This window comes from Leopardus geoffroyi, chromosome B4 (assembly GCF_018350155.1).
Source record: "Leopardus geoffroyi isolate Oge1 chromosome B4, O.geoffroyi_Oge1_pat1.0, whole genome shotgun sequence".
Lineage (NCBI taxonomy): Eukaryota > Metazoa > Chordata > Mammalia > Carnivora > Felidae > Leopardus > Leopardus geoffroyi.
The window spans coordinates 123056697-123069547 of record NC_059341.1 but is presented as its reverse complement, the minus strand read 5'-3'; the positions used below and the strand labels follow the sequence as shown (position 1 = coordinate 123069547).

Genomic DNA, 12851 nt, shown 5'->3' with positions numbered 1-12851 from the left:
GAGCTATTCTTTAATAGATCGGATTAATGGACCAAGTTGAACAAGCTAAAAATTAATAAAGTCTTGAAATGATAGACTGCTAAAGCTAGAAGAGACAATTGTGACTTATAGTTTTTAGTCACCTGGATGTTCACCATGAGTCAGTGCAATGATTAACTGCCAAATTCAATGCTGTTCTGTAGAAATACAATGTGAGCCACAGGTATATAAATTTAAGTGTTATAGCAAACACATTAAAAGTAAAAACCAGGTGAAATTAATTTTAATGTTTTTTTTAACCCATTGTATCCAAAATATTTCATGTGTGACCAATATGAGAAATTAATGAGGGGCTCCTGGGTGGCTCAGTCAGCTAAGCATCTGGTTTCAGCTCAGGGTATGATCTCGCAGTTTGTGAGTTCAAGCCCTTCATCAGGCTCTGTGCTGACAGCTCAGAACCTGGAGCCTGCTTCACACTCTGTGTCTCCCTCTCTCTCTGCCCTCCCTGGCTCACGCTCTGCCTCTCTCTCTCAAAAGTAAACATTAAAAAAAAAATTTTAATTTATGAGATATTTTGTATTGGTGTGGATTTTGCACTTTATAAAATATACACAGTTTTGAACTAGCTGTATTTCAGGTGCTTAATCACCCCATGTGACTGGTGGCTACCATGCTGGACAGTATAGCTCTATATTCTCCTGTATAAATTCACAGGTTGTTTAATGTTTACTTCAGTTCTCAGCAGTGTATATTATGATGCAAAGCAGATGATGTATTCAAAGACAGATTTCAGAATGCTATTAAAATGTTTGAAACCATCATGTGAAAGAGGGATTAGACTCAGAATGGTAGATGTATTTTGTGTTACTTGTCAATTCTGAGTTGAGTTGTGGCTTAATAGCGCTTTAAGACCGATGCTGAATCTGCTCTTTGAGTGCATTCACCTAAAGAGAGATCAGCTGTGGCCAGACACTTGCCATCACTGAAGTAGACTTAATCCATATGGTTCCAGAAGGCAGGAGCACTGAATAGAATTTACATGGGAACAGAGTTAGGTTTAACGTTAAAGAGAACTCTTCTAATCAGAACTACCCCTGAGTTGAATAAGCTCCCCCCAAGAAGTAGCTAATTTCCTGCTCCCGAATGTGCAGAGAAGGGTTGTGCAAACTCTCTTCAGATGTTCTATAAATTCAAGTGTGAGATGAAAGAAGTGGACTAGGTAAACTTTTACAGTCTCATCTGACTAAAATTCTGTGTTCGGCCTTAAATGGGTGTGGTGGGAAGGCCTACCAATTTCAAACCCTTAGAATAGCCCTTTCAATCAACCTGGCTTTGTCCCAACCTCAAATACGCCAGAGCCTTATATAATGATTTGTACTGTAGCAAGTTTTCCAAAGTGTCTTAATTTCCTTCCTATACAATACTGCCTACACCCCAAACTAAACCTAAAATAACATTCGTCTCTGCCTATACCACACACACACCCTAGGCTTTTAGTTGGCTCCATGGCAGACATTGCTGCCAGGAAAAAAGGTTTCACTGGTAATACATAAAGCTCAGGGTATAGAGTCCCTGGGTTTCTTTATCTCCACCGGCCACCCAATAACTCCATATATACTATGGGTAACAAATTGTAGAACCCAATCGTCAACACTGTTGTTACAGTCGCAAAGTAAAGTGTGTTTTGATGGTGAAACTTCATTTTTAGAAGATTGATTTGTCCAGTGTGGAAAAATAGATGTAACCCAGACTATGAAGTCAGCTATGATTAGGCTCTTAACCTTATTTTAAAATTGCTTAGTGGTTGCTGCCTTGGCATATCTGGCTGTTAGCTATACAGTTATTATACACACAGATTATGAAGTAATAAAAGTTGACAGTGTTTTTCTTTCCTTGATAAGTACATTTCTATCTCCTTTTTTTCATTTATGGAAAAACTTTTTGTTGTTAACTCTAAGTTCATCTGAAATTTAAAGTTATTTTCAAGGGGCATCTGAATTATTTAGAGAAAACCCTGTGTAATGTATCTGTGAAATGGCTTTGCTAAGGATCCCAAAGGCTATCCTGGAAAAAATCTACACATCCAATAGGATTCACTTTAAGTACACACTCTAAAACTTTGCATTTATTTATTTATTTTTTATGTTTATTTTTGAGACAGAGAGAGACAGAGCATGAATGGGGGAGGGTCAGAGAGAGGGAGACACAGAATCTGAAGCAGGCTCCAGGCTCTGAGCTGTCAGCACAGAGCCTGATGCGGGGCTTGAACTCATGGACTGTGAGATCATGACCTGGGCTGAAGTCGGATGCTTAACTGACTGAGCCACCCAGGCGTCCCTGAAACTTTGCATTTAGATTCAGGATGAATGGAGTTCTTAGAACAGGCCTTTAGGTAATATTCCTATCTATGTAGACATATGTATTCATTAAATAACAAGTTTCACCTGCTCTGGATTTTTTTTTCCTTGATGATGTTAGAATTTTATAAAATTATAAAAGAATTATAAAGGATAACTTACAAAAGGTAACTACAGCCACTTAATACAGAGGATTCCTTGGGCAAATTTGTCATGAAAAATTTTGCTGGAGTCTCTAGACCAGTTAGGGTATTGATTTAAATAACAAGACAAGGATTTACTTATTTTTAAATTACAATATTTTAAGCCTATAAAAAGTATTTTAAAATATGTATTATCTATAAAAAGTATAAAGAATAATAAAATAGGGGCACCTGGATGACTCAGTCACTTGAGCATCCAGCACTTGATTTCAGCTCAGGTCATGATCTCATGGTGAGGCTGGGCCCCACATAGGGGCTATCAGTGCAAAGCCTGCATGGGATTCTCTCTCCCTCTCTCTCTGCCCCTCACCCCTTCTCAAAATAAACAAATATTTTAAAAAAGAAGAAGAAGAAAATATGTTCCTGTATACCCACAACCTGGCTTAAGCAATGGAACATTAGCAATTCCCTCGAAGCCCTCTGGGTGTTCTCCCCTTACGAGCCTTTCCTTCTCACCCCCAAGAGTCTGAAATTTTATGCTGGGGATTCTTTGTTTTTCTTTATAGAATTACCATATATGTAGGTGTTACAAATCAGTATATTGTATTTCGTGTTTTAACCTTTGTTTTAATGAAATTATTCTGTATTCTGTTCTACAGTATGTTGCTCTTACCATTGTATTTGTTAGATTCCTCCATGTCAACGTTCATTCATTTATTTCCATTGTTATATGATACACAAATATACCATGATTAATCTATTCTTCTGTTGGCTATTTGGGTTACTTTTTGTTTTTTACTCTTGAAAACCTTGCCAATACGCATATTCTTATGTCTTCTGCTTGTGTTTTGTTACCTCCTTTCATTGTTTTCTTCCCTGTTAATTTGGAGGTTGTACATGCTGTTTCTCTTAATGGTTACCAAAGACACTTTAACATACACACTTAATTAAACAAAGTCAAAATTAATATCTTTAACTTCTTCATGAACAAAATAAGGATCTTTGACTCTTTGAACTATTACCACACCCTCCAGACTTATATTACTGTCATATTTTAGTTCTGTCATTTTTCTTTTCACTTTAACACATGAATTTAAGTGTTTTATGTGGCTAATATTTGTTTAGATTAACCCACCTGCTTGCCTTTGATTTTTTACTCACTTTTTCTTACATCTCAGGCCTTCCTTCTGGGATCGTTTTTCTTCACCTGAAAGCACATTCTTTACTATAAGAAAAACTTTACTACTAAATTTTTACTGCTAAGTTATTTACTACTAAATAATTTCTAGTATTTTACATTTTTCCAGCCACTTAAGGTGTCTGTTGCAAATTACTCATGGTTATTTACAACTCCTTAAAAATCTAAAAATGATTTTCATCTCATGGGCCTTACAAAAACAAGCCAGAGGTCAGATTTTGCACAACATTGGTTGCCACCATCTGCTTTAGATCTTTCAGTGAGAGTTTATTGATGCTAAGTCTTGGTTTTTGTTTTTCTGAAAATATCTTTAGTACAGCTTCATTCTTGCAGTGTTTAGTTTTGGAGTTTTTTTCAGTCATCATTTTGGAGCTCTTATTCTACTATCTTCGTGCATTTGTTTCTGCTGAGAAGTCCATGGTTGTCCTTTTATAGGAAATCTCTTGTGTAGGGAACCTGTCTTTTCTTCTGGCTGCTGTTGCTGACACCTCCCCCTATCCACCCCCCCCCCCCCCACACACACACACCTGGCCTTCTCCCTCCCCACCACTCTCTCTCTCAATGTGTATATACATATACACACAAATATATGAGAGTTTGTGTGTATATTCTGAAGCTTCACTATGTTGTATCTGCCTGCAGATTTTTTTATTTAAGCCAACTGGGATGTATTTTTCTTTCTAAATGTGCATATTGGTGCCTGTCATCAAGTATGGAGAGGATCCTTTGTCATTATCTCTTCGAATATTGCCTCTTCCCTCATTCCCTCTATTCACTCCTCTATAGCCCCAATTAGATACGTGGTAGACTTTTTCATTGAATCCCTTTTCTCTTGTTGTCTTCACTTTGCTCCATTCTGAGTAATTTTTTTCAAATCTGTCTTCCAGCTGCTCTAAGCATTGATTTTTTTTTTTTTCCATTATGGTATTTTCATCTAAATTTTTTGTTTGGTTCTTTTTAAAATCTGCCTAATCATTTTTGGTAATCTCTTGTTGCTTACTCATACTTGTGTTTGTGATATTTTTTTTCCACGTATATGAGTGCATGCATGTAAGATCATATTTGATTGAACTATATCTGTGGGAACTTTTTGAGACCTGGGTAGAGGTAGTTCATCCAAAGAGAATTTGCTTTTGTCTGTCAAGTGCTTGGGGCCACTACCAACATATGGCCATTTTAAAATGTTATTTTCTGAAGCACATAGTGTGAATTCAGGCCCCAAACTCATGGGAGGACCAGTTTATGGTTGAGATTTTCTTATAAGTGGCATTTCTCTTTCTTAGCCTTTACCCATGGTAGACATTTTGCATAGTAGTTTTGGTTTTTTGGTTTTATTCCTACTTCCCCTTTAGAAGTCCTGGATCTATGCAGAAGTCTCTAATCATCCTTCTTTGTGCAGGCACTAAGCTTTGTCTTTTTGCCTCGCAAACAAGCAGTTAGTTATTGGATGTGGGCAGAAGTACTTAAGATAGCTTCATGCCTAAGTGCTCAGTTGCTTCCCTGGACTTGGATTTTTGCATTATTTTTATAATGGGAAAGCTTTTCAGGTGAACGTCCATATTGCCAGACCTAGATGACTTGGCTTTTCAAAATTCATTTTTTCTTCCTCCTCTTCCCATGAAGATAAACAGAAATCATTTTACTAGTACTGAGCGGGTAAATAAGCTGACTTTAATTAAACATCTAACCTAGAATCCAAAAAACTAACCAGATTGTATCAACATATTCACTATTCATAGACTGTATGTAATAGTATTAGATGAACAATTTGTAACATCCTATACATGTATAGTGCCATATATAATACTATGTGAAAATTATTGATATTCATTGTAATGACTGAGGCATTATCTTGTACATAACCAAAACTTTATTTTCGGTATGTATTTTTTTAATATTGTCAGTTCGATTATGTATGGTAATTCATTTACCTAGAATATTTTGATTTTTAGAGGATTCAATTTTCATTGCATTTGCTGTGAAATATGTTTACTATCAGGAATAAAATGTCTTCTAAGTAAGATAAAGTATAACATGTTCACTGTTTATTTTTAGTGGCCCTAGAGAGTTATTCTTTGAGGCTTAGAAAGTTTTGTCGATTTTTGTCATCGTTGTTCAGTAAACCACTTAAATCTCAGTATCTAATTTGTTTTTGAACTTACAAAAGAATATATATGGCCTCCTGATAAATTCTTAATTATAACGAAATGGGGTGTTATAGTGTTTGTTCTCATAACTTATTAAAACATTTACTATGTATGTTTAGGAAGAAGAAGCAGACGTGGATGGAATTCAGTATAAAACACTACGAACATTTCAGCATGGAGTCAGGGTTGATGGCATAGCTTGGAGCCCAGAAACTAGACTTGATTCATTGCCTCCAATAATCAAGTAAGTTTAAAACTATTAAATGCAGTATTTATTAATGTCCTTTGTTGTAAGTGATCTGAAGCCTTTGATCATAAGGACATTTCTCCTCCATTTCCTTTTTCCCCACTTTTAGATATTAGCTTTTTTTTTTAACGTTTTATTTCCTTTTGAGACAGAGACAGAGCATGAGCAGGGGAGGGGCAGAGAGAGAGAGAGAGACAGAGAATCCAAAGCAGGCTCCAGGCTCTGAGCTGTCAGCACAGAGCCCCATGCGGAGCTCAAACCCACAAACCACAAGATCATGACCTGAGCCAAAGTCAGACGCTCGACTGACTGAACCACCCAGGCGCCCCTAGACATTAGCAATTTTAACATTGGCCATTATTTTGTAATTTAGGTTTATTATCTGAATATGTGTTTTAAATATGCAACATGGTAGTGGTACTTTGAGAATATGTTTGGGCCTGACTACATAAATTTTTACTTGAGTTTCACCTAAATCATTTGAGGTCTTCACAGATTCTTCACTGAGTCCACTACTTACTGAAAGTACAACTCTGTTGAAATAAGTAAATGTGGTTGAATCATTAATCAAACTTACTGCTGCACACATAGGCCAATGTCATATGTACATGTTTCACAGTATATAAAGCGGCAGTTCTAATACTTGAGCTTCAGTTTTTATGAAAACATTAGAAAAGAACAATTGCTTGAAGAAAGAAACATCTTGGCACTACCTGCTGAGGCCTTCTCCACAAAGGCAATAATAATATGTCAGATTATTTAGTGCTTGCTGCAAAACACTAACCTTGCTTCCACAGATGTCAAATCTAAAAGATATGTCTTCTTTTAGTAAACAGCTTAGCAGCCATAAGTTAGCTCTTACTGAGCTAACCTAATTTTTTTAAATTAAGGGATAATTTGAAAACAGTGAAATTCTCAGTTTCTGGGAGTACCGTTTGATCAGTGTTGACATGCATATACTTGTATAACCCATATGCTGGTAATACATAGCATTTCCATCACTTCAAAAGGTTCTTTATGCTCCTTCCCAGTCAATCCATGTACCCCATCCTCTGCCAGAGCAACCACTGATCTAATTTTCAGAAATGAGTGTTGCCTATTCTAGAACTTCATGTAAATAGAATCATATAGAATGTATTTTTTGTGTCTAGTGTGATGTTTTTGAGATTTATCCGTGTTAAGACTTATTTTGTTACTTTGTTTAATCATTTATTTTGTTACTTTGTAATGCATTCCATTACATTGTATAAATACCACTATTTGTTTGTAACATTCTCCTGTAAATAAACACTAGGGCAGTATCCAGTTTTTAGCTATTATGACTAAAGTTGTTTGAGCGTCCCTATATACAGCTTTTAGTAGATACATGGTTTTATTTCTCTTAGGAGTAGAATTGCTCCTACTCTTAAGAGAATCAGAGTAGAATCAGAGGATAGATGTATGTTAACATTTTTTAAAAAGTACCAGTCTCCATAGTGCTTCTACCATTTTATGTGCCCACCAATAATCTAAAGAGGTTCCACTTCCTCTACCAACTCTAAAACGTTTAATTGTTGTCAGTCTTTAATTTGGTTAGTACCACAATGACATTTCCCTGATGACTCATGATGTTGAGCACTTTTTCATATGCATTCTATTTCCTAACTACAGAATGGTTGCCTGCAACAAAGATTGTGAAGATGTGCTGTTTTCTTCTAGAAGCTTTACAGGTTTTAGCTAACTGAATTTTAAATAATCCACACGACAGTGCTTGTTAACATACATAAGTCATTGTCAGCAGCCAGTTTGCTGTTCATTTCCTTTTATATTAAAAGGAAGTGTTCACAGAATCTGAAGCTAAACAAGAGTCAGTCAGTCTCTTTGCATTCGCTAGCAGATTTTTAAAGCTGTAGAAACTGTTCTTCCCATGGTTCTGCTTGGTGCCTGTTTTCCTGTCCTCCTTTTAATGGATATGCTATACTGTTTCATCTTTTTTGTCGTTGTTGCCTTTTGATAAGCAGCCTCAAATTTCGGGGAGAACTCTACAAATATGTATAATAAACTTGGCACGTTAACCAGCCATTATTTTTAAAGACAGTATTTTTAGAGCAAGCTGGCAGCACGATTTTGTTTTTAAATAAATTATTTTTATTATAAAAATAATACACATTTACTGTATCAAATTTGGAATATACAGAAACATTTTTAAAGGCCATCTACACACCCAGTACTCTATTTTTTTCATAAATAGTGTTACACAGTTGTGATTAAACTGTACTTTTTATATTTCTTACTTTACTTTTTTATATTTATAATCCAAAGTAGGTACTGTTTTTTTCATGACTGAAGAGTGGTCTATCAAGATGACTGAGGTATATAACTTTGTGTCTGTCTTACCATCGTTAACTTGTAGTTAGAAAGAACCCATTCCTAGTGTTTTATCTTTAGCATTTAGTTACCGTCAGTTCTTTCTCTCTCTCCATCTCTCTGTCTCTCCGTTCATACCCACTGCTTTTCTTTCACATTTGCTGGAGAGTAACTCTTCACCTTACCTCTGTTCTCTGAGTCTTTATGGTTTATTAAAGGGTGATGTAAATATACTTACCATGTATAAAGTTAAGCAGCAAAGTTTGGAGAAAAGTAGAACACCACAAGATTTTCCATAAAGTTTTGTATGTGTGTTTTATCTTCTAATTTTATTTATTAATTTTTAAAAATTGGGTTTTTTTAGAGAGCACGCACCCAAGTTAAGGAGAGGGGCAGAGGGAGAGGGAGAGGGGGAGAGAGAGAGAAAGAGAGAGAATGAGAGTCTCAAGCAGGCTCCATACTCTGCATGGAGCCTGCTGCCAGGCTCACTTCCACAGCCCTGGGGTCATGACCTGAACTGAAATCAGGAGTCAGATGCTCAAGTGACCAAGCCACCCAGGCACCCCTCTTTTAATCTTAATGAGATTCTTTCATTAATTCTTTTTTAAGTAAATAATCTTTGTCCCTGTAAGGCCTGTATTCTTTGATGTTTTTACTGAACTTGGCCTTACTCTTTTACTAATACCTTCTTTATAAACCCTTTTGCTTGAGATATTTATTTTAAAAACCTTCTAAAATAGCCTTTTTCTATTTTAGAAATGATATTTTGGTGAGAGATTTTTAAATGATTTCTTATGACATCACTATGGGGAAATCTACTTTAGAAGACCCTCACATTAGTAATGTTGTAACAAGTCTGTTCTACAGTTTCCTCTGAGTGGGAAAGTATGAATACCCAAAACAATAATGGGACAAATTCAAAGAAGAATTAGGTACTATAAGCTTTGGGTTTTTTTTATTTTTTTCTTATCTTTAATTTGTATGTTACGAAATATAGCATATGTGCCCAAAAGTGCAAAAGAAAAAAAAAGTACATGTGCAGTTTAACATGATTATTGTAAAATAAACACCCATGTAATGATCACCCATGGAAGGCAATAGAAAACATTGCGAGTACCTAAGGTCTCCCCCTGCCCCTTCCTAATTAACCTCCCTTCTCCTTAAAGGTAATTATTCTCATGATTATTGTGGCAATCATTTATCTTCTTGAGTTTTTTTCTGTAGTTTTATCAGCTATTTTATCAACTATTTTTTGCTACCTAAGAACTTTCATACAAATGGAATAATAATATCCTTTTGTTTTGCCTTGCTTTGTTCACTTGACATTATATATGTGAGATTCGTCCTTGTTTCTACTTATAGCTCTAATAACTGATTTGTGTTGGGTCTTGTTTTTTTACTTCTAGATTTTGTACTTCAGCTGCTGATATGAAAATAAGGTTGTTTACTTCAGACCTTCAAGATAAAAATGAATACAAGGTATGTGGACAAGTATACTTATAACTCTGTATTTTAAAACATGTATTACTTTTGCTTTTTTAATTGAATTTATCTCAATTTAAAATGACATTTAATGTCATCTTACTTTATTTGACTCTGTTTTAGGCTATAGTAAGGACTATAGGTTATAAATCTGGTAGCATTTATTAAAATACTACATAGGCACAGCAAATGAATGAAAATTAGAAATTCACATTTCAGTATAGTAGTAGAGTAATAGACATGAACACACATAGAGTTGAGTCAGACTTGAAGAGAACCAACAATTAGCACAGCATAGGGCAAGGTGGGATTACAAAGTGCTTAAGATCACTGACACAGGAGCCAGACTACCAGGGTTTGAAGCCCAATTCTACCGCTTTAGTAACAGTGTGACTGGTCAAGTTCCCAATTTCTTTGTGCTCAGTTTCTTATCTGTAAAATGGGGATAATCATAGTATCTGCCTCAAGGACCACAAGCATTGACAGAGCTAATTCATGTAAAACATTTAGAACAAAGCTTTGTGTATAGTAAGCCCTATATATATGTTTTCTATTAGTATAATAAATAACCCTGTAAAATAAGACAAAGACAAATACCGTATGATCTCAATTATACGTGGAATTTTAAAAAGGCAAATTCATAGAAACAGTATAATGGTGGTTGCTGGGGGATGGGGGAAATGGGGAGATGTTGGTCAAAGGGTATAAACTTCCAGTTATAAGATGAATAAGTTCTCAAAAAAACAAAAAACAAAACAAAAAAAGATGAATAAGTTCTGGGAATCTAATGTACAGCATAACGAGTATAATGAACAGTATGTGTTACATACTTGTAAGTTGCGAAGAGTAGATCTTAGGGGCACCCGGGTGGCTCAGTCAGTTAAGCATCAGACTTCGGCTCAGGTCATGATCTTCTCATGGCTCATGAGTTCAAGCCCCACGTGAGGCTCTGTGCAGACAGCTCGGAGCCTAGAGACTACTTCAGATTCTGTGTCTCCCACTCTCTTTGCCCTCCCCTGCTCATGCTCCATTTCTCTCTCTCTCTCTCTCTCTCTCTCTCTCAAAAAATAGACAAACATTTAAAAAAATTTTTTTTTAAAAAACGAGCTTTGAGCTTAAATGTTCTTGCCACAAAACAAAACTGGATTTTTGAGTTGTTGTGATTATGGGCTTCTAATACTAACTGTCCCCGGTGATGGCAGTCACATTGAGGAAGTGAATAAAGACCTTAGAAGGTGAAATCCATATGTGTTTATTAGATAAAGAGTGTGCAGAGCAGTAGATGTGAGTTAAAAAGTTGAGGGGGACTCTATCTCAGTACCCCTAGAAAGTTCTTCTAGCTTTAATTTTTGCTTAAGCTTTATGTAATAAAAGGAGGTGATATGAGGACAGGTACAGTAAAAAAAGTGTGTGTGTGTATGTGTGTGTGTGTGTTTGTAAGAAATGCATACTAGAAAAGAAAGATCAAGCTAATAGCTGTGTGTTGAATGATCAGCTTCTTTCCAAGATAAACCTTCCAGAAAAGTGGGTGTATAAATCATGCTTTAAAAATAGCAAATTGCTTAAGAAATATTTATAGAAAAGGGAAGCATGCAGTGAAAGCTTTTAAGTCAGTAAAGTAAAAATATTAGGTAGGAATATTGTAGGTTATTTTCCAGTGTACTTATTAACTTCTCTCCTTTTATCAGATTTTAGAGGGCCATTCAGATTTCATTAATGGTTTGGTGTTTGAGCCCAAAGAGGGCCAAGAACTTGCAAGTGTGAGTGATGATCATACCTGCAGGTATGTTGCTTATGTTAAAGCCACATTTTTCAATTTTCATCTTATTTTAATGAGAATTACGTTAGAAAAATTAGAGAAAATTTAATTTGTATATATACTCCATAAAATGTTATAAAAGAAGTATACTTGGTTTAAATTGTAAGCATGACACAAACATGAGTTTCACAACTGGTAAGTTGAGTTCTCATCCCAGTTAATGGAAACGTCCCTTGCTGACTCATAGGTGCCTCTCTGCCTCTTATTTTAGATGTGTACATTTATGAAATTTAAATATATAATGGGTCAAATTCTCCAATATCGGGTAAGATCAGTAGGATACTAAAAGGCAATTGCCATACTGTGAAGTTATTTCACAGATCCTGTCTGAAAGTTGTTTAATAATGAATTGCAAATCTCATTTGCTAAACTAAGACTCATGGGAAATTTCCTATTCTGACAAATTTGGAAGTCTCTATATTAAAGGTTTTCTGTAGGGGCGCCCGGGTGGCTCAGTCGGTTAAGCAACCGACTTCAGCTCAGGTCATGATCTCCCAGTTCGTGAGTTCAAGCCCTGAGTCAGACTCTGCTGACAGCTCAAAGCCTGGAGCCTGCTTCAGATTCTGTGTCTCTCTCTCTCTCTGCCCCTCCCCTCCTTGTGTGCTCTCTCTCTCTCTCTCTCTCTCTCTCTCTCTCTCTCTTTCTCTCTTTCTCTCAAAAATAAACATTAAAAAAATTTTTTTTGAGATAAAAAATAAAGGTTTCCTGTAGATGTAGTGCATTTAAATATCACATTCTTCCACCTCACCCCAAGTTTGGAATGGATGAGGTAGCTATAACATTTTTTAATAGTGCCTAAAGCTGGAGAATATCACAAGTAAAGAATAAGACGAAGAGTAGGAGGTGGAAATAAGCTGAGGAGTCAGGAGTGAAATGAGGGAATTCTATAGGAGTGCCAATCACTTCATTTGCTTTAACAGTACTGTGAGGAAAAATACCCCACAGCTCTGTTATTTTACATAGTTTTAATGTTTGATGAGGCGATGACAAAATCATTAGTGTTCATAAACACTTGTATATATATAAAACCATTAAATATGTGTCTTTTCACATTGGAAGTAAAGCCACGAGGAACTTGTTAAATTTTAATCATAACAGCTCATCCTTTTAAAGTTATAGAGTCATAGGCCATT

General features: G+C 35.7%; 1 protein-coding gene across 2 annotated transcripts in view; it reads left to right on the top strand.

The window, feature by feature from the left end:
- NUP37 (nucleoporin 37) overlaps nucleotides 1-12851 on the top strand; it is a 42434-nt gene that overhangs the window by 4313 nt on the left and 25270 nt on the right. For both annotated transcript variants that reach the window (XM_045464243.1, XM_045464244.1), the window contains exons 3-5: nucleotides 5944-6068; nucleotides 9824-9896; nucleotides 11588-11682. In XM_045464243.1, coding sequence (XP_045320199.1) covers nucleotides 5944-6068; nucleotides 9824-9896; nucleotides 11588-11682 — 293 coding nt within the window. The remainder of the gene's footprint in view (nucleotides 1-5943; nucleotides 6069-9823; nucleotides 9897-11587; nucleotides 11683-12851) is intronic.